Source organism: Phoxinus phoxinus, assembly GCF_949152265.1.
Source record: "Phoxinus phoxinus genome assembly, chromosome: 10".
Taxonomy (NCBI): Eukaryota; Metazoa; Chordata; class Actinopteri; order Cypriniformes; family Leuciscidae; genus Phoxinus; species Phoxinus phoxinus.
The window spans coordinates 30,414,002-30,437,645 of record NC_136885.1 but is presented as its reverse complement, the minus strand read 5'-3'; the positions used below and the strand labels follow the sequence as shown (position 1 = coordinate 30,437,645).

Sequence of the window (23,644 nt, the reverse complement as noted above, 5' to 3'; positions counted from 1 at the left end):
CTTGTTCTCCCCTCTTATTTTGGGTACACGGTCATGTCTGAATTAGTGCATCATGCAGTTTTATATACTGCTTGTGGACAATCAAGAGAAGCTTCTTTTTTCGTTATTTGAAGACTTAATGCAAAATGCTGAAAAAAAAAATCCAAGTGTAATATTGGTGCCACTTTCACATTTTATTTATTTTACAATCAGTATTAATAGGAGTAGTGCTCTTAATTTAAATTCAAAGAAAGTTTATATCAGAGTTGTTTGTAATGTTAATGTATAGTCATTCTTGTGTAGCAGACATATTGTTTACAATGTATGTTAGGTTCAAGGAGACAATAGGCACGGGATACAAAACTGAAATGCGTTTTAGACCCAACAATAGCTACTGGAGCACTTGTGTATTCTTATTTGCTGGTACAGTCTTTTGTATATGTCAAAATGTCACTTGCAGTATGATTCTCTTGACTACAGCCTTAAAACTGTTTGGAGGGTTAACCAGGCAAAACGCTGCAGCTCATGTTTTGGCATATACTGTACACATGGCTTTGCATATACATGTTGCTGTTTGTCTGTGTCTTTTCTTCGACTCAGAAGTGGATGTTTAAATGAGGAGGGCAGCATTCTTGTATAGTACTTGTATTTCTGTTTGCTGAAACACCTTGTTCTCCCTTTTTAAAAATTTGCTCTCGGCGCAATACTTTGTAAAAAAAAACAAGAAAAAAAGGAGGGCGGGAACATTACGGAAAGCAGTATTATAAAGGGAGAAAAGCAGCTATTTCTTACTCCTGGAAAAAAAATGAAATTGTACAAAAAGCAGGTTTATCAATGGTGATTATTGATGGGTGGGACGAGACAAGGGAATACTGTAAAAATGATCATTCCAATGTCCTTATGTAAGAAAAATATTTCTTAAAAATGTTGTTGCTATGCATGTATATGGATGGAATAAAATTCCAGATCTGTTGGAAATTTTTATTTTGATGTGGTGTCAATTAAACTTCAATCCTCAGGATAAACACCATTTTATTGTCTTCTTTCAGGATGTCTAACAGAAACATGTCTCATAAAAATGGAGGGGGGAAATTGTGTGACATTCACCATGGTGATTCTCATAAATTAATAATAAATCACACTACAATAATGAGAATCTGGGGTAAAATTTTCTTGCTAAAAACAGTTCTTGGGTTTTTAAAGCCAAATTTAATTTCCAATATCTTTTAAGGTGAAATATGACATTCTCGACAGGTTTTGTTAAATTCAACTTTAATTTAACTGCATTCATAATAAAAAGGTATTTTACAGAGGCAGTTTGTCTTCAGCAGTTTAAAAAAGAAAAAGAAAAAAAGTAGAATCCCTCAGCAAACAAACTACACAGATTTCGGTTTCCTTTGTAAGCAGAAATATGATGCTGTTATTTGGCTTCTTGCATCATAAAAGAAAGAGTGCACAGCTGCAGGGATGTAACTGTTATTGAACTGTTGTTATTAGAGAGGCGGCTTTTTCTAAAGCATCTCACTGCCTCTGTTGGTTGGACTGTCTTTGTGACACAAGCTTATGCAAATGTTTGATAACCGAGGATGGATTTTTGTAGATCATATGACGATCCGCCCCACGAATTTGAATGTGATTGGCACTGGGATAAGAGCGCTCCAAAAACTTGCTCTGAAGTTCAGCAACCACCTGACGTGGAGAGATGACAGTTAATGAGATGTTCAGCAAAGGATTTGCCTCTGATTAAAACTAACTAAAGTTCAGAAGTCAAGGTAGAAAGTGGGACTGACACTCACTTGGTTGAGATCTGAAGGAAGCTGATCATCAAACGATTCCCCAGTGATCACATGCACAGATGTCTTGCTAGAGAGAGGCTTATATCTGGAGATCTCCCTAAAAAGTCAAGGACATGCAAACACAGAGTAAATTATGCCACTGCACGCCTAGACTAGAAATCACTATTAAGAGTGTTTTTTTCTTTCTTTTTTTTTACCTTTGTTATACATATACTGAATGTTTACATTTGACTTAAAGGATTAGTTCACTTTAAAAAAAAACTTTTGCTAGTAATTTACTCACCCCCATGTCATCCAAGATGTCCATGTCTTTCTTTCTTCAGTCAAAAAGAAATGAAGGTTTTTGATGAAAACATTTCTCCATATAATGGACGTCAATGGGCCCCAAACGGTTCAAGGTCCAAATGACAGTTTCAGTGCAGCTTCAAAGGGCTTTAAACTATACCAGACGATGAAAAAGAGTCTTATCTAGCGAAACGATCAGTCATTTCAAAAATAAATAAAAAAGTTTAAATTTTATAAGCACAAATGCTCGCCTTGCTCTGTTCTGTGATGCGCGTTCGTGACGTCACGTAATACGCAATTACGTTGAAAAGGTCACGCTTGACGTACCGAGTCAGTGTTTACAAATGTGCGGAAGGAGGACCATATACACATATTCAAATGTCTTTGTGTCAGTTTATCGTTTAAAATGCCTATTTCGTGTGCGTATCCTGGGTGTTGTAATATTAAAAAGCCTAAAAGAAAATTTTCGTCAGGACAGACAATTTTTACTTTTCAACGTAATTGCGTATTACGTGACGTCACAAACGCGCATCACAGAACAGAGCAAGGCGAGCATTTGTGTTTATAACACTTAAACTTTTTAATTTATTTTTGAAATGTCTGATCGTTTCGCTAGATAAGACCCTTATTCATCGTCTGGTATCGTTTAAAGCCCTTTGAAGCTGCACTGAAACTGTCATTTGGACCTTGAACCGTTTGGGGCCCATTGACGTCCATTATATGGAGAAATGTTTTCATCAAAAACCGTCATTTCTTTTCGACTGAAGAAAGAAAGACATGGACATCTTGGATGACATGGGGGTGAGTAAATTATCAGCAAAAGTTTTTTTAAAAGTGAACTAATCCTTTAAGTTATTGTTAATAATAACAACAATGCACTTTATTGTTGATCTTGTTACTGATGATTCACAATGAACAATGATATAATGGTAAAAATTCACCCACTCTTTGTTTCATATAACCCCTAAATCATGAATAGTGATACATTTGCATTTTCTATACATTGTGACATCACAATGTAACAGTCCCCTCCCACAACTGGTGCCGGAATGTGTCTTATTAGCTTAGCTCCTCCCCTGAGTGAGCTGTACACGGTCCGCCATGTTAAGGCACAGCCCTCTTCTGGAAAGGGGGGAGGGAAGCAGCAGCTCATTTGCATTTGCATCATGTGAGAAAACGTGTTTGCTTCCACACAAAAATTATAGCATATTTTGGCATGCTATAATAAATGATCTGTGAGGTATTTTGAGCTGAAACTTCTGACACATTGTGGGGACACCTAAGACTCATATTACATCTTGTAAAAAGGGGCATAATAGGTCCCCTTTAAAGTCTTACCGGACTTGAGATGCGCTCTCATTGAGAAAGAAATGCTCATCTACTGCAGCGCTCTGGTGGGCAGGGTTACAAAGAAGATATTTCTGACAGGAGAGAGAAATTAATATTTTTTTCAAACATTCTCTATGCAAAACACAAGTCAGCCAAAATAAACATTCAAATCTCCCTTAATAGCTAAGACAAATGCATTTACATAGACACATATTATGCCAGGAATGTTCGAGATGGTTCGAGTTGTTCAAATATTCCATTGTTACTCTTTGATCACTGTAATAGGCATGCAGATGTGAAACTCTCGTGGTGACCTCGGACAGACGCACTTGAAAGCGTCAAGTCAACACTTGAGTCAATAGCACGAGGGGAGCAGACCCTCTCATGAAGAACAATCCTCCATTCTGAGAGGCAGAGCAGTCAAATTAAATGCCGACAAGCATTTCAAGGGCCGCAATTCTTCTACGTTAAACATGAAAGCACCATGTAACCACTAATTGCTATTTGATTGTCTGTGTTCTTGTGTAAAGAAGTATTATGTGAATACAGTGTAAGTATCGACAAAAACCTTTTCCTTTATTTCTCTAAATAATGTGATTTGTAGTTGTCACATCTGTTGATGAGTCACTATGGGCAACAGCAAGACTTGATACTGGCCTGGCATGAAATAGTTGGCATTACCTGCAGTGTGACATGTTATACTGCATTTTGATCATTATTATGCATGCAATTTTATTAGTTAAGAGAATTTGTCACACCGTAGCACCATTTAATTTGATCTAGTAAAAGAGAAAAGAGGTGTTTAAAATAGAAATAAATAAAAAAATGGGGAAGAAAGTTTTCGAAAGAAAATACTGTAAATTAAAAAAATCAGCAAGGACATATTAAATTGACCAGTGTTAATAAAGACATTAATAATTGTGCAATTTTTTTTTATCTTAAACATTCTATTCATGAAAGAAAAAAAATGTACCAACATTAAAAATATTTCACAATATTAGTGTATCTGAGCATAAGAGACTTCTTCCCAACTGTTGAACAGTAGTGTATAATTTATATAATAAATCCTAACTCACACACAATTCCTGTGGCAAGTTTTTGTAGCAAACAAGTTGTAAAAAATGAATGTCATGGCAAATGTGCATTCAATGTATTATGTCATGAACTTTTACAACACAAAAGCACTTTATTCAGTGAAATGATGAGGCAAATTCTCCACTGACTTCCATGCATACGTGTCTCCAAAACAGCAGCTGTTGACGTTTCTGAAGTTGGCGCATGTAGCAAATACGTAATTAACATGCATCTGACCTGACGTATACACTTTCTAATACATTCATACTAACGTAAAACAAAAACGTGACGTTGAACCATTATGCTTCAACCAGCCTACTGCGTTTATGCCAACAACATAAGCAAAGTTATTGTCTCAAGCAAACATGCAGATATTTAAAGCTTGTTTATTTTGTTTTGTTTTGTTGAAATCTACCGTTACAAAGAAACATATTGCTTTCGTTTTATGCTTATAATCTTTCCCGGACAAATGAGACAGAGGTCTTAAAAACACTGTGTCTGTTTTTATGCAGATAGAGAGGAAGGATGGGCATGTATGAAATAAGGGGGGGGGGGGGGGGGGGGGGGGGGGTATACCTAGTCCTCACCACCGTCCTGTCGTGCATTAATTATTTCAAGCTCCTTATAAAGGCAAAACATTCCTCTAAATCAACTCTCAGTCCTCAGGTCAACCTTCGATTCATGTCGTAAATGGGAATCTGTAGCTTTTTGAGGGGAAGAGGGGCCATTCAAAATTCTAATAAATGTTTTGCATATTCGTGTCCGCATGTTAACGTGCATGAAATTGGGTGGAACTGGAGCGAAGAAAGCGGCGTCGCACCTTGACTGCACGCGGCTGTTTTGCATCGTGACCTGAGAAACCCTGTCTGAAGAATCCGCGTCAGTCTCTGTCTGCAGACTCTCACATTCACAGTCAGTCCGGGAAACTTGTTCATCTTAGACAACTGGGGCCGTATTCACAAAGAATTTTAAGGCTAAAAGTAGCCCCTAACAGGCGAATTTAGGAGCAACTCTAAAAAATAATGGGCGTGTCACTCCTAACTTTAGGACTCCTAATTTTTTTCACTAAGAGTAATTCACGAAGCATTTTAGCCCTAAAAGTAGCACCTAAGTCTGGGACAGCTTAAAAGAAGTCGAGAGGACTCCTAACTCACTAAGACCTATTCACAGAGGATCTTAAAATCGCCGCGCGACACAGTGTGTTGGAGACACTCAATGACACAGAGTTATTACAAAGATACCCTTAACCTTGAGGGAATACTGATTGTTGTGGATCTTGGGATGCAATAACAGCGCCAACTAATCGCAACAACCCAATCAGTGCCGAATTGAAATGTTTGATAACACTTCGCTACCTGGCAACGGGAAAATGCAATTGTGTAATGCCGACGATCTAGCGATATCCCAGCCATTGGGAAGCAGATCCATCCACCAAACCATCAATGCACTCTGTAGACCCCATATTATTCGACAGTTCATACGTTTTCCTTTGGACATTCGCCAACTCCAAAGAAACAAAGCCAGCTTTATGGATATTGCCAGTGTGCCCGGAGTGGTCGGTGCTATAGACGGGACACATATTAAAATAATTGCACCACGTCAGGATGAGGACGTGTTTGTGAATAGAAAGAAAACCCACTCCATCAATACCCAGATTGTGTTAGATGCAAACTTCACAATTCTCGATGTTGTATCCCAGTGCCGAATTTCCCTTTTATTATGTTTTTTTTTCCAGCACCAACTGGGCCAGCAGCAGTAACTGATCCTTCGTCAGTTGGGCTTTCTTTTCCGTTTTGGCGAGTTCATAATCCACCGTCATTCAACTATTACATTACTTCGATAGGAGCAACATTTCCTTGCTTTAAGTAGTCTATTGTATTTAGGCTAATAGGATGTCAATTAACCAAGCAAGTGTTAATGCAAGTGTCATTTTTCATTATTAGGCAAGTGGTGGTTTTCATTAGGGTATTAGGCTACCTAGATTTAATTTAATTTAATTCACAACTTTTCTCTCTCTCTCTCTCTCTGCCTTTTTAGAATTACACTTCACTGGGGCCTGCACAAACATGTCATTATATATGCATTTCGATGATATTATTATTATTATTTTGTGTAGGACACAGACATATTTAGATGTTGTAATTCCATGATTTGGTGCGTCTGTGTTATGTTCCGCATGATGGCCCTGTCATCTAACAACCAATCACCGTGATCATTGCGATGAAGCTCGTGCATGAGAATTGACGTCATCCATAGCAACGAAGACTCACTCTTAGTTTAGGAGTTGTCATTTTTCCTTACTAAGAGTAGGTCTGAAAGGCGTTGTGAATAACTTTTAAGAGAACACTCCTAGCTAAAATCTTTTAGTGCGATTTAGGAGTACTCCTAGTGGTAAGATAAAATGCTTTGTGAATACGGCCCCTGATCATTAAACTGCTTCTCTTGTTCTCCAGAAATCCTGCCCTGCGTGTCAACTAGCGCATAGATGCGACTGTAATTTAAGCAACAGCACCACCAAGTGGCCATGTTGTAAGAATGATGTTTTTTGTCTTGTCACATCAACTTACATTCATTATCAACAACAACAAAAAGTTTGTTGAAAAATTAAGTTGTAATTTATTTTGATAGTTAAAAAGTTCAAACAAGAATTTGAAAACCATGAATTCAATCAATTCATTATGTCAATATTTTGACAACCAATGCGTATTTTTTTATATTATATTTTTATAGGTTTAACAAGTAAAACCAAAAGTAGTTATTTCAGAACTTCAAAGAAAATAATTAAATTAAATGAATTATTTTAATCTTTTGACGTTTAATATGTATTTGTATTTTAAGTTGTAATTTCCTTTCATTGTTACTTCAGAACTTTAGAGAAATAAATCATTAAATTAATCATAATTAATTATTTTAATGTATTGACAGCATACATGTAGATTTTATTTTAAGTTATACTTTCGTTTTTAAAGGTTTAACAAGTAAAACCTACTAGTACCAAGTAAAAAGTTATTGACTTTAGCTCTTCATTAATTTATTACTTGGGTTTTTATTAATTTATTGTTTTATGTAGGCTATGTTCAGTTTATTTGGTGTACATCGCTTTGAGAAACTGCTTTTAAATGCGCTTTATAAAATACAGTTTATTATTATTGTTATTAGTATTTTTATTTTAAGTTGAAATGTCTTTTTATAGGTTTAACAATTAAACAAAAAGTAGTTTTCGAATTTGAAAACAAAATCATGAAATTAATCAATTATTTGAATCTATTGGCAGCTATTGTGTATTTTTTAAGTTGTAATTTCGCTTTATATGTGTAACAAGTAAAAGCAAAAGTAGTTATTTCAGAAACTGAAAAAAAAAAAAATCAATGAATCTACTGACGGCTACTATGGTATTTTGTATAGACTAGTTCATTTCTTTTAATAGGTTTAACTATTATAGTACTCTTTGGAGCTTGTTCAAATGCCCTTTAAGTGATTTGGTTGTGAATCAGTGGCAGTGGCATCATAACCTTTAGATTTGTTTGTTTACTCACTGGTCTGCTTAAGAGATCCAGGCTCAGATGAACTACAGGTGGACTGACCTGTAGCTGAATGGTTTCCTCTGAGACACCGTCTCCCTGAACGAGCGGCTTCAACATGCCCAGAATAATGAGCAGACGACTCAAACCTGCGGCTGCGGAGAACTGCATCATCTGCAGGGATGGGACCAGGTGAGCGTACCTGTCAACATACACAAACATAAGATTTGATCAGATTACAATTCACTTACTGTCACCTTCAGAACTTTGACCCATCCCAAAAAGACCAAATATTGAAAATAAGCAACGAAAATAGTTTGTTTACATCTGGGTCACAGTGAGGATGATAAAGCGCAGAGCCGCAGCAGTGGCGTGTGAATCAGTGACAGGAGTCTCCTGTGATGAACTGCATTAATTGAGCGGTCATTACCAGCGCATGAAAGACTAAATGACTCCTCGCTGTGCAGTCGAATGCTTCACAATGACAGCTCATTTATGAAGAATGAATCAATGACACAGAAACACTGATCAACACTCTCCTCGTGAAGAATATTTAGACACATCACAGAACACACACACACACACACACACACACACACACACACACACACACACACATGACAGAACACTTCTGTTGATGCTCTGGAAGTTGGTTTGCTAGGGAGCTGCTATAGTATTCTGGTTGGTTGCTGACTCGGCCAAGTCAAAACGAGTCTCTATTCTGGTCTCTTGACATGGCTCAGGTTCCTCCTCTTATATGTCTATTAAATATTTTTGTATGTTTTGTCGCCCGCCGCCAGGAGTAAATCTAGTTAGTCTGATTGCTTAGAAAAATGATTGAACGCTTTTCCGCAAGAAGACTCACATGGTAGGTGTCATTCATGTTCAAGAGCAAGTGACTGTGACTAAAAATAACAAAATTCGACAAAAATAAAATCTAAAAGTTTTAGGGAAAGTTTTGCGAGTGTCCATATGCGGTTTTCATCGGATATCTTCTCATTTGAACAATGAACAAGGAATACAGTGAAAGTAGAGCTTCCAATTCTAGCCTGTTTAGCACATTGTTGGCATGATTAGCATGTTGCTAAGATAAATTAGCTTGTTGCTAGCATAAATTAGCATGTTGCTAGCTTGATTTAACCATAGACAGTATATAAGATGGACACAGCGACCCCATAGATTTCAACGGAGAAAAGTGAAGCCCATTTGAAGCACTCACTTCCTGATCGCCAGGCGAACTGCGCAGACTCAAACTGAGCTTGACGACGTAGATCTGACGTGGGTCTTCTAGTAGCTGTGCCGAGAGAAATCTGAATCATTCCCTTCCGAATCTCTCAGAGACGGAGAGCGTGATTATTAGTTGTCAATGAGCTAGTAGCAGCATGAGCAACTTTATGAATCTCTATGGGCTTCTCCCTTGACTTTATGCCTCCACGTCCCCCCGATTGCTTGCGAGCTTCTCCGCCAGTCTATACGGTAATTTCTCTACAGTGCGACAGAGAGTCGCGTGGGTATGACGCAATCGTTAGCCTATTTTTTACAAAAACAGCTTCTACTAAGTCATAACGTAAGATACAAAGTAATGGAGCCTTTTATACATTGTCGAGTTTCTTTATGGACAAATGGAGTCTTTGGACGCTTCAGATGTAAAGTTATTCGCTGTCAAAGTGACGCCAAAATGAATGGGAGTCAATGGAATGCTAACAGCGGGTGAAGTTCTGCTACAATGGCGGCTCCCGCGGAGGCTTCAGTTTCCGGCGGATGGATTACCCCCTTGGATTTAACACGTTGCTAGCATGTCCTAAGCTATTTGCTATAGGCTTTTTTAGTGATAGATACTGTACGTAGTGAATGAAGTTTTGTAGTTTTGATGGTCAGTTTAGTAAAAATCGTACGTGTAAAAATATAATATATCAAATAAAATGTACAATTTACTAAAGTTTTAGGAAAGGTTTTGTGCCTGTCCATATGTGTTTTTATAAGATATCATCTCATTTAAACAACGAGCAAGAAACAAAGTGCACGTAGAGCTTTCAATTCACAGAAACTGCCTTTTATGAATCGTTTATTTTCTAACAAGTCAAAATGATGAACAAAACAGCCTCAAACTCGCTCCTTTCTCCTCGAGTTTTTAGTATTTTATGACACCCTTATTAAACCTCTTCAAATAACAGGCATTGTCATTATTAAACAAAATATATAAAAGCTAATTATAACAAATTAAAACTTAATCAATATACATACTGTAGCCTAAGTCATTGCTTTAAGGATTTAAATAATTTTCAAATAATTTTTAAATGCCAGAAAACTTGGGAGCAAAAAGGCATGCGTGTAGTTAAAACTTAGGCTACCTATAATCAAAATATTATTACACAAAAATGTAACCTACTTGCTCTTGAGTTAGCGGTAAAGTCATTGAATCATTCAGAACTGTTACCGAGTTCGCAACTGACTCCATTCGGTTATGTCTAACTTATACAATTATTTTTTCTGACTGTTTGTGCATGTTATACAACCAAAAGTCGTTTGGCCCCTAAATGATTCTTTGGGAAACACTGCAGTGTGATAATGCACCTCAGTTTAATACGAAGCGTTAGGGTTTTGTTCAAGTAGGCTAATAATGATGTTTAAGTCATACTGAAATTATCCAGGAGAAGAAAAAAAATACACATCCAACTGCACGACCTTCCATCAAAAGTTTAGCATCGAAAGTTAAAGACTGAGAGTTTGAGCTCATCTTTTTAAATATTCTTTCCCATGTCATTTTACCCCTTTTCTCTTCAAACCGTTCTTCCCTGACACTTTTCATCTGTCAGCATTTCCCCCAACGCGGCCCGTATCGAGCCTGACAATTTGATTCGGAGTCAAATCAGTCCGTTCGCTCTGACATTTTATTTTCACCTGTCCTATTCTCTCCATTCCGTCATTCTATCAATTCCTCCGCTGCTAATTCTGCCCGGTAGGTCTGGATTATGCGCAGGAAGGCATGCGTGTCAAAGGGAAATTTTGCGAGGGTAAAGACAGCCAGATAGGAGGATGAATTAAACAGATAACGGCAGGCAGACGGAGTGAGGAAGTCGTGTCAAGCAAAACGCCTCACCAATGTTGGTCATTTTCCGTTCTCTCTCTCTCTTGCGCTCTCCTTCCCCCCTCCTTAAGCATGACAGAAAACTATCTAAATGAATAAAAAAAGTGATGAAATGACTTTGGTGCCGTGGACTTTCTGCTCTTTGACTTCCCATCTGGATTAGTGCAGGCTGAATGGAGTCTGTTTCTTTTGTAAGAACCAACACATGAGTCTGTATGAATGTTTCTCTCTCTTTGACACACACACACACACACACTCTCTGTGCTTGATAAGAGCCATCTGAATTTGCATGGCAAATGATGTCCTGTACGACCACTTGAGCTGCCCAGATGGACGGCTCAACACCAAGGAGAGAAGGTTATGACAAATACATTTCAACTGATTATTAACCTTCGCTTGATTCAAACCGATGTGGACTGCCGGCCTAATACTAAATATTTCCTTCTGTTCATATATTGAACTTCACAGTTTGATTGGTCTGAAATAGAGATTTGTACATTGCAAAGCAGTTCAATTTAACAACCAAAAACTATCAATATCTGTGATATGAATATTAAAATTAAAATGTGTTATTCTGAATCACTACCATCGCCCCCAAAAAATTGCGAAGACAATCGTGAACATTTGATATTGGTTTGACAAATGGATTTTGAAAAAAAACATAAACAAAAATAAACACACCATCCTTAAAAGTTTGTGTGTTTAAAGGATTATGAAAAATGAAAATACAATTAGCATAACTTGGGGTGTATTTCCTCTGCTAAAAAATAAAGACATCTGGTGGTCTGTGGCTTGAAAACCAGCTGAAGACCATTGGCCAGTTTCAGAGACCACATTAAACTAGCTTAAAGATCAGAAATAAAATTGGGCTGGTTCAATTTTTTTAGTGATTTTTATATTATTTTATAGTGTTTGAAGTATAGTGTCAGTATAGAAAGAGAAGATGGAGAAAACACAAAAACGTTGTCCCAGGCCTCGTGAATTTAAAGAGCCTAACTACACTGTCAGTGAACAACTTATTTGATTCTTCCTTGTCTCCTGACTTACAAGTATCAGAATGGTGCGACATGATCTACTAGCATCTTTAATGTAAACTTCAGAGGAAGAGATTAAGTTAGAGTCGAAAAGTTTGTCAGTTCAAACGGTCCATTTTAATAAATCAACTCACGACTCAATTAAATTAGGTTGTTGGCTTCATCACTCAAAAATGCTCGCATGAGGCCTTTGTCTTGTATTAAAAAGTTAGTCAAAAACATGTGATGGTAATTATTGCTGTTTAGTACTCTGTATTGTTATCATCATCTTTAAAAATGATTCAAAATTATTTATTCTGAAAACATTTTACTTTTAATTCCTGCATTAAATATTTTGAATATCCTTGATAGCATTATAGCTATTTGGTTTTTCCGCTGACAAAAAATTTATCAAAATAAAAATTATATTTTTATTTTTACTTTTTTTAGCTGTTTCAGAAAAAATACACAAAACATCTGGATAACAACTACAGTTGAGCTAACGCTGTTTACTGTATGAAGCTATATATAGTGGTGAGGTCATTCTGAGTGCGGTCAGTAGGGGGCAGTCGTGTCTCACTGTGATAGACTGAGTGAACAAGAACGGCTGTAAACACAGCACTATATGTCCTTACTTCATTACTGATGACTGACAGCATTTACTCCAGCACAAGAAAGTCGAATTACTGTTAATTGTCATTATTGGAGCCAGACCCATGTAACTCCAGATGATCTCTCTCCTGGCTTGTTACAGACAAGGCCAGCAATTTTCCCAATATGACTTTAATACACATAAGATGACTTGACTGACTGCCTTTAATTTTTCCATTGACTTTTGTCTTTTAGAGGTGTCTGTGACGAAGGCGTCTGACTGTGAAGTCTTTATCGATCATCTTGCACCTCAGACCTGTCACGGCCTGCTCAGCTTTGCAGGGTCTCGTACCGCTGCCCTTCTAAAAGTGCGTTGCCACACACCCACAGTGGTTTAATCACTGGTGTTGGCAAGCTGTTGTGCTGGTGGTTGCAAGCAAGGCATTCCCACACTGTCCAACACAACCAGGAGATGAATAACATGAGATCCATGGTCTTCATTTCCATTAGTATCTGTGAATGTTTTCCAGTCACTTTATCTCTGCAAATGAGTAAACGCCCCTTGATTCACTCAGTCCACTGTTTTAAAGTCATTAAACACAATAAGAGCTGTTTTTTCCTGACAGGAAGCTCCAAGTAAAGCCAATAAAGAAGAGCTTTGAATATAAAACATCCACAGATACACCTTTTCCAACATTGATCAGCCAGTCTTGTTTAGTCTTATAAGAACATATTCTACTATTCAAAGTAATTTAATTCAGTGTCTAGTGTCATGGTCATAAGTAAAAAAAAAAAAAATATGTATGCATGTATATTATATATATATATATATATATACATTTTTTTTCTTAATAAATATATTCCTGGAGTAAACCCTACGTTATGGGGACAACGTCCCACAAGGATGGCAATACCAGAACCTTGTGTTTTTTGAAACTGTAAAAATGGCGAATGTTTTCTGTGATGGGCAGGTTTAGGGTTAGGGGATATAATATACAGTTTGTACAGAATAAAAATGTCTATGGAAAGTCCCCATAAAACATGGAGACCCAATATGTGTGTGTAGAAAAATGTAAATTTTCCAGATTGCACTGGAACAGAAATGTTTATGAGCTTTATTTTGCAGTTTGATAGATGGGATGCACAAACAGAGAGGACTTTATCTTGGGGGAAATCCGAGAGAGAGAGACTTTAAAAGTTGACAATTCTGACATGTTTACGTGTAAATGCCAGCGTGGGGTTTTCTGACAGCTGCTTCTGTTCCTTCAAAAGCAAAAACACAGTCTGTACTGTGTAAACCTCACAGGAACTTAATTCAGCTGTTTTTTTGTCATCACAGCAAAAAAAAAAAAACTAAAGAAAAAGACCAAAAAGACCATCTGTTCCCAATCAAACATATTCTGATATGACTAGCAAACCCAGCTAAAACCAGTGTTTTGCAATAGTAGCTGGTTCAAGATGGTCTACTAGCTGGTAGCCCAGTTAGTTGACCACCTAAACTGTTGCCAACTTCATTTTAAACTGATTTTACCTGGATTTTCCAGTATGGCTAGATTCAACTTCTGTCACCTCTGATGTGCCAGATCATTTTCATGATCTGACCATTTCTGAGCATTTACTCAAGTCCCTGACCACACATCTGAGTGCAGACCCGATGAGAGCGGGGACACTCTTGTTCTCTAGCGATGGGGAGTGACTCATTTTTTTTTCCAGATATAACAGAACTCATTTCAGAGTGAGGCCGTGTTAATGAGACGCCCTTTTGATGTGGAAATCCTGCTGGCACGGGGACGACGCTGATACCGTCTCCGCTGTCATCCTCAGGTGCAGCGGCTCTCCCTATTGGACACCGGCAGTTTATCTCTTAGTCGCCACACGAGGCTTCTTGAAAGGACGAAGACGGCAATTACGCAGACTTGTGACCCAATTAAAAAGATTCAAAAGAATACGGAGCCACTCCAGTCGGCAAAACAAAGAGTCTTTTTAGTTTGAGTTTACGCCTCATGTAATGGCCTCTCATCGCTCAAAGAATTAATGGCTGATTTGACACACCCTGGAGACACTTAGTAACATAAAACGAATCTGTAAGCAGCAAATGGAGCTAGAAATGAATGCTTGTCAAAAAGTCCTATAGGAAAATGTACAGAATTTGAATCATAATATGCAACCAATAATATTATTTGCTTTCCAGATGGAAGTAAATTATAATCCTCAAAGAATTCAATAAAATAATAATAAAAAACGCATATAAAGTATCTATATATCTCCACTGTAAAAAAAAGTTGAGTTAACAAAAAAAGTTGAATGCGATAGGTTGCCTTATTTTTTAAGTTAACAACTAATTTAAAGTTGTTAACTAAAGTCAACTTGAATACTTTTGTCCATTTAATGAGTAACAGGTAGTCTTCTGAACTTAAAATGTCTTGTCAAGGTCAAAAAAACAAAAAAAAAGTTGAGCCAACTTGAAAAAAAACATTATTTGCCTAACCACACTCAACTTAAGTTAACTCAACTAATTCATTCCAGTTAGTCGACTTAAAAACTTGTGTTAACAGGTGTTGTTTTGAACTTAAAAAATCTTGTCAAGGCAACTACAGAATGTTTAGTATTTAGCACTGGAAGCAGAAACAATTCTTGTTTTCAAAGATACTTGATATGAACATTATTTGCCTCTTAGGGACAAAACTAGAGACAAACATTGAACTGTATAATATCTTTAATCTACTAGGCTTGCTTTAGGACAGTTAGCATATGAGTTTTAAAAACTTTTAAAACTGCAGTTTATCCTATTGGGAAACTAATCCTGCTATTGGGAGCTACATTACTGTTCAAAAGTTTGGGGTTGGTTATGTTTTTTAATGTCTCTAATGCTCAGCAAGGTTGCATATATTTGATAAAAATACAGTAAAAAAAATACAGTAATATTGTGAAATATTATTACTAATTAAAATAGCGCTTTTCTATTTGAATTTTTTTTTTAATGTAATTTATTGCTTTAATAGCCAAGCTAAATTTTTTCAGAGTCACATGATACTTCAGAAATCATTCTAGTATGCTGATTTTCTGCTCAAGAAACACTTATTATTATTCAATCCTGAAAACAGTTGTGCTGCTTTATATTTGTGGAAAATGTGATAAAAATTTTCAGGATTTGCAGAACAGCATTGAAATAAAAATATTTTGTAACAATGTAAAAGTCTTTACTGTCAATTGTGATCTATTTAATGTGTTCTTGCTTAATAAATTAATACATTTCTTTTCTTTTTTTAATCTTTTGAACAGTAGTGAACTTGTCATAAAATATCTTGCTTTCTTGTGTTCTGATGGAATAACATAAGAAAATTCCCATTATGATCAGTTCCAGATTACAATACAAGTTCCCATATGAATTGTATTATGCCAGTAACTGCAGATAATAAAAGAAGTGTTTAATACATCTTCAGCATCTTTAATTTAAACCAGCAGCACTTATGATTTAAGATCAGTAATAAACCTTGTGTGATACGGATATTAACTTAAGCCCTGACTTAATATCCACAACATTTAATTCACTGTGTCCCAAGTAATTGGATTGCATGTACACCGTCTTGCACTCAATAGGTTGAGCATCTATTAATCAAAGCATAATTGCGAACATTTCCCAGATAAATGGCGCTGCTTCACGTCCAGTCATGTACAAATGAGTCAATCCGGACATATTCATTTCTTATCTAGCTGAACTCATTCGAGTCGCATAATGGCGATAAATAATAGAGGTAGGAGTTTATGAAATGGGATATTCTGAGAAGGAAGGAGAGCCGTGCAGAAGGAATCTCTGAGGAACTGCGATCATGTCCCTGCTAAATGACTCCAATAGCAGGTAGAAGTTAAACAAGGCCAGGAAATGTGACCGTTTCTTACAGACTTCCACTGAAATCCAATAGCTTCAGCATGCTTAACTACGGACATAAACTGCAACTAGCTTAAATATCCATGTAATTGGAGCTGTACGTGGCTGTGTAAATATTTAATGAGTGCTTATGTGGCTGTATATTATGAGCAGCTCAGATTTTTCAGGACTAAACAGAGAAAGTGTAGTCAAGACTTCATTCAGCTCTGACAAAAGACACAGTAAATGTAAACAGTATACGGGAGCAAATATTTGCTCTTACAATGATTCAATTCAAATCTTTACAAATAAAAAGCAATATTGTGGTTCCATCTGGTTCAATATAACTGGGAAAATTTACTATTTTCAAAAAAATTAGATGAAGACACTAAAATAGCTGCACAAATAACATGGGTTTTAGGTTAAAATTCAGATGTACAATTTAGAAAAAAATTGAAAATGTACAAATAAATTAATTTTTAAAAGAAAAAATATTCCAATAATGCACCAATAACATGAATTTTCAGGTTTTGCACAAACTTACTGTATGGAGTTCATGTCAGCTCATGACTAAATACTAAGAAATTCTGAATTATTAATAATATTAATTCTGGAATATTAGTATTTTCCATATATATTGAAAAAATTATGTTGATAAATTAATGTTAAAATATAAATATATTCATATTTAAGAATGTATATTTTATTGGAATGCTAATGTGATTACATAATAGAGAGAGAGATTTATATACAAGTAATATATATATACACACTGAAATACAAAGACATTTAAAAATATTTTCATATATTTCTTCTGGATTTAATAGTATTTTATGAAATATTAATATTATATCAATATCAAATATGCGGTCTGATAGTATAATTTTAGACTATCAAATCAGATATTATTTGTGTATCAATGAATACAAATTTAGTATACAGGCATGACTTGATCCATTCATTATTGTCCCGTAAAAAGCAAATCAAAGGTGAAGTGTGTAATGTATGTGCCACTAGCATAACCAAACTTAATTGCTAAAATAATGAATGTTTTCATTGTGTATTGCTTATCGGGAAGATAAAACGAACAGTCATGTGTTGATACAGCTACAGTCTGTATGCTTTTCAGGAAAATCAACCTCTGAATCGCTTACTTCAAGTAAGAGAAAGCATTTTACCATCCAAAAAAAAAAAAAACACTTCACATTTATATCTGCCTCTGGCTCTCATCATTAGGATGGAGCTGGTATATGTGCCTCACACACTCTCTCTCTCTCTCGGCTGATGACTCACCAGAACTGCTTCCACTTCTCTTCTTCAAAGACATCCTCTGGGATCGGATCGATCAGCACCAGGTCAGACACTTGCCTGAAGAGACAGGGAAAGAGCATAAAGACCACACAGAAGATGTTTCATGAGCTCAGATGAGACCTCACACACACCGTGAGGAGAAATGAACAGTGTCTATCGAGTGAGATGAATGGGATGAGAGCCGCAGCAGGGACACTATTTTCAGTCCTTGGGCACTACAGGGCTGACACAGCTGAATCTATGGGTTTTAAAGCTGCACATCCGAGCAGATGAAACGTTAAATCTGTCAGATGGAGGGTGGAGGGTCGGGTGAGAGTGTGCCGAAAGGTCGGCCCCATTCTGCCCTAATGGACCTTTTGGTCATAGTTATGACCTGGAAGAAAAACCCTAAACAACCAATCCACACTGTAAAAAAAATTTTGGGTTAACTTAAAAAAGCAAGTTACGTTGTTGCCTTAAATTTTTAATTACAACGAACTCAAAATTTTGAGTTAATACAACGAAGAAGAATGGTTTAAAACTCTAAATAGTATGTTATCTTCAAACATTAGTTATAGAAGTTGATTTGACAAAAGATAAAAAGTTGTAATAAATCATGAAAATACTTTTTTACAGTGTACACACTGAACATAAATTCTGTAGTTGTAACAAACTTCCTGACATGTTCAGATAATACTGACTGATTGTTTCCAAACAGAATGATGTGACTTACGTGTCATGGATGTGGCTGTAGAACCTGCCATTGAGTGTGCCCAGCTCAGAGCCAATCAGAATGAAGGGTGTGGCTATATCTGCAGCCTTGACCAATCGATGAAGGTCATCCACCATCCTGAGGGATAAACAGGAGAGATGCAGGTCAGGAGTGAGCGCAGGTTTGTGCGAGTGAAGTCTAGACATGACTCATCTGACAGTTCATTAATCACCAGGACACATTATGACACACGTGTCCGTTCACCTCCAGACGGGACGCCCGCTGTTCCATCCAGACTCCTGCTCAGATTTTAAAGCGGTCAGTGATGTTACATCAAGGACAAACTGACCTCAAACCAGAGGCTGACACAGTAAACTAATAAGCACTGTGTACCATGAGACACTAATGGGTTTTATTTCTGACATCCTCATTAACTAAAAGGCCATGAAGATTCATTGAGCGCTGAATGACTTACTGCCGTGTGTCTTTGGTATGAAATTGGACAAGAAAAACTAGAGACTGACCGACATTTTTAGATTGCTATCAGTACGGATTCCTTTTATGTTTAATTGTCTGATAACCAATATACAGATCTAATATTTAATATTTGTTTTATTTCTGTTTTTGGATCATGATAATAGTAATAATTATTATTATTAATCATTCTGATTATAGCAATTATAACTCTAACAACAATTATTTATTTATTTAAATAAATAAAAAAATTTAGTTGTTGTTGTTATTATAACAATTATAATTATTATATCAATTATAACAACAGCCATTATTATTTATTAGTTGCTATTACTGTATTATTGCTGTTGTTTTTTGCAATTTTGTCTATGCAAAGATTGTTTTTCAATCAAATGATCACAAATTTATTTCGTTTGTTTTGGGCTACATCTAAACATTAAGTAAAAAATTTTGGTGTTAAGTTCAAATTAAGTTGAAAATTGTTATTCATTATGAAAATGTTAAGTATGGTAGTATGCATAGTCAATAAGTCAATAGGAACAAAACAACATGTCCCTCTTAAAAAAATAAACTTAGTATTTACTATTGGCTGTCCTTCAACAGAAAATCAAATCAGGTTCCAAATTAAAGTTTCAATTAAGAACAAAATGGACGATCATCAAAACATTGTCGCTCCCAGCTTATTGAACTTTAGTCAAATTGATATCTTGCCTTGAAGCGTGCCGTCCGGCTGCTTCAAGAGGCCAGACAGAAGAGAAAAAAAGACCAGTTATAACCAACTCCCCTGTCCACATTACTTTAATCCATAAAGAATTGCTACATGTTACGATGTCAACAACAACACAATAAGAGTGATTCCAGATGTAAGATGAAAAAACCTAAAGGCAGGACGTCTTGTTGCCAGAGGACAAAGACATCTCTCTCCTACAGCGCTGATTGAATAGTATAGCAGGTCATTGTCAAGGACATGAGACGGACAGATACCCTCTTGTGGATTAAAACTGCTCATGTGTTTCAGGGATGTTTCTTTGTTTTCAGATTTACAGCACAATATAACCATACAATATTTTTTATATATTGTTGATAAGTACACTACCGTTCTTTTTTTTTTAAAGAAAATGTTTACTTTGGATCTATTTAATGTATCATTGCTGAATAAAAGTGAGAGTAAAGACATTTATAATGTTGCAAAAGATTTATTCCTCAAATAAATGCTGTTTTTTTCGACTTTCCATTCAGCACAACTGTTTTCAACATTGATAATAATAAATAATGTTTCTTGAGCAGCAAATCAGCATATTAGAATGATTTCTGAAGTATCATGCGACAGTGAAGACTGGAGTAATGATGCTGAAAATTCAGCTTTGACATCACAAGAATATATTACATTTAAAAAATGTATAAAATAAAAAATTTAAATTGTAATAATATTTCACAATAATTTACTCTTAAATTATCTTTCTGACCCTAAACATTTGAACAGTATTATGTATATACGGTAATTAGAAAAATATAAGGATCAAGTATAAGTATAAGGCTCAAGTGTAAATATTTATAAATTTCTTATAATTTCTTAAATTGTGTCAGGAGGTCATCTTTCATGGTTGAGGAACAAATAGTTTCCCATGAGCTATAATTCATCTTATTAAATTTCAATGCCAATGGTGTTATTTAAAAATAATACAGTGGACATTTTATGTTACACCTACCATGTTGAAAAACTTTATGAGTCAGAAATTTTCCCATGTGTTTTTTCGTATTCGCGATTCGGTGGCTCTGAATTGTCAAAACACCATTCAAAATGCTTGCTACGGATGCGAAAAACGCAGAAAATTGAACCTGATCCGAATTTTTTTATGATGGACAAAAGTTTTGGAGGCAGTGTGCAAGCGTGATTGACATACCGTGACGTCGTATTTATTTTTAACGCGCGAAAATTTCGGATGCGAATTTCAGACTCAGTGTGCAAGGACCTTTAGACACTTTCATACCTTCCAGTGGTTGATATTCCCCACACTTTCTCTGTGCCTGTAGTTTCATTCTGCAGAGTTCTTCGGCTAAAACCCAGACCGACCCTGTCATAGGTGCACACCTGAGAAACAACAGATCACAGATCATCAAGTGTCATAAAAACGAGAACAGGAGACACCTCAACTGTCACAAAAAAAACAAAAACATCATTGATAAATTCTTTAGGAAATCTACAAATAAAGTGTGCGTTAAAATCACTGCAAATTTTACAAAGTCACATAATTTCGCCATCAAAATCATCAGTTCATCTTCATCATCAAGCACAAGTGTTTGTAATGCAGTCACTGTCATCTCCAGCACTCCACAACGGTAGTTTTGTGATGAGAAATGACAGCACGTCACCTCACTGCCTTAGAGTGATACAGGAGCACATGCACTGAAAGCTGAAATCATTTAACTTTGCGGGAGATGAAGAAAAATCAATAATGTCTTTATGGCCTTTATGGTCTCTTTGGACTCAAATCAATGAAAACTCTGGTGCTGCCTTGTTTCTTTAATGTTGTACATGAGAGCAGTGAAAGGCTTTCTCTTATCACCTTGTTAATGAAAGAGATTGCATTAGATCATTCTAAACATAATACACCGTATAAGTGTAAAAAACTAACATCCAGTTCTGTACAGTACAACTTTCCATTCAATTCGCATATGAATTACTCAATTATTGAATCAGTCAAATCGATTGGCAAATCATACACAAGAGTCATTGGGTCTCATTCACATAAGAATGTGAAAACTGTATGAACATTCTCACAAACAAATTATTATACTCCAATAACTTTCGTACTAAAATGCATTAAAATGTTTTAGAAACAACTGAAATAACAAATACTGTACGCAAAAAGTCCCATACTCTAGGAGGCCTTATAATTGTGTTAAGATTCAATTTTATACACAGATATTTTATCTTAAATATCTGTTATCATATACAGTGAAAGAGTAAGAAAAGCTGCATTAAAGCTTGAGCTGCGAGTTTCTCTGTATGACAATGTAGATATGCATATGTACGCCAGTCAGGGGCATCACTAGACCCTTTTTACTGGGGCACAAACCCCAACGAAATACTGTTGTGCCCCAGTAAAATGGGGGTTAGGGGGTGACCAATCACAGCCCTTGTGGTCTGCGTCGCCTCGACGCGTAGTTACAATTTTTTGGAGGTGCACGTCGAGCTACGGCGGAGGGGGCGGAGAGGGGTTCGCGTCGACGCAGAAGGGTCTGCGGGGGTACGCCGTCGATTCGACGCAGAAGCATAAAACACGCTTTAGTTTAAACTGACCTTTGTGGATAATGAAAGACTCTCTTGCACATGGTACCAAATGTCTGAAGACATTCCTGCTGGAGCATCAAGAACAACTGAAACACAAATTAAACATCACTTTCACTGTGCACAACTGACAATATAAAGATTTCATTTTTAGATTAACTATTTATTTAACCTACCAACTGGTCTTCCATACCCTTTGCAAAACAGATGGATTTTTTGGCCGAGGCCGATATCAATTAGCTGGGCATCTGCAAATAGAAAGAAATGTTAAAAACAATGAGCTGAAAACTTAAGTTCCCACACTGCACATGATCCTGAAGTCTTCCTGAAGAGACGAGGAGGTCTCACCTGTGGGTGACAGTGCCTGTCCCTCTCTCTGCAGTGAGGCGTAGTTCAGGAAAGCTGGAATGAAGATGATGAAGAGCAGGACCTTCGTCCAGAAGAACACAACAGCCCAGCAGCTCCTCCGAGAAACAGTTACACCAGGAACACCAGAGTCCTCTGATGTCTGTGGGTGGGCAGTTCACATGACATTAAGTGGTGAGGTTGTCCAGGGACAGAGCTACTCCATCTAAAACTTTTTTCTTTTAAATCCCAAATGTTTTTTTACGCTGATACCAAACGTACACTGAAAAATTATACAGAGCAGCGTATCTACGAAACAAATGGTACAATAAAACTATATTAAATAGTAATACCATTATTTTTTTTATTTGCACCACTGCGGTAGTATTCACATTGTACTTCAAAATACACCATGGTAATACCAAGGTACAGAAACATGGCGTTACTATGGCACCCTGTTCATGGTAATTCATCACCTTCTTTCTATCAGGTTTGACACTGTCCGCATCTTCTCGTCCGTTTGTCTTTCTGCGCAACATATTCTGATAGTTTTTCACTCATATGAAAGATAACAGATTATATTTGTGGTGGATTTGTATGAATAAACGTCAAATACAGCATGAAGACACTTCCGCATCGACGGGAACCCATGAGGAGCCAAATGCGTTTCGTTAAAGCTTAAATTACCGTATGTTTTGTGTATAACTTATACTGAGCGTTTTGATTATTAAGTTATTAATTTATCAAAATGTAGAGATAAAACAATTAAAAACGTATTCATTTATTCACTTGTTCACCTTTTGGTTATTATAAGACACTTAAAAAATTAGCATTTATTAATTTAACAGATGCTTGATTCACAAATGAGGAACGTCAAAAGCAATCATTTAAATTGGATCGAATATTCAATAACAATATTCATACAACAAGAAATATTTGTAGTAGGCTACATAATGCCAACAAGCTAGAGCAGAAGTCATATACAAA

The 23,644-nt window shown here is 36.3% G+C and overlaps 1 protein-coding gene across 1 annotated transcript; it reads right to left on the bottom strand.

Annotated features, from left to right (window-relative positions):
- Positions 1 to 7: 7 nt before the first annotated feature.
- LOC307005443 (uncharacterized protein) lies at positions 8 to 23,361 on the bottom strand. The gene is made up of 11 exons (XM_079625631.1): positions 23,134 to 23,361; positions 22,661 to 22,820; positions 22,489 to 22,560; positions 22,325 to 22,401; positions 21,012 to 21,112; positions 18,568 to 18,684; positions 17,838 to 17,912; positions 8,048 to 8,186; positions 3,399 to 3,481; positions 1,776 to 1,872; positions 8 to 1,668 (listed from the first exon to the last, which is right to left on the bottom strand). Exons 1-11 carry the CDS (start codon positions 23,194 to 23,196, stop codon positions 1,501 to 1,503), a joined length of 1,152 nt encoding a protein of 383 aa, XP_079481757.1. The 5' UTR covers positions 23,197 to 23,361; the 3' UTR covers positions 8 to 1,500.
- Between the last annotated feature and the right edge of the window lie 283 nt (positions 23,362 to 23,644).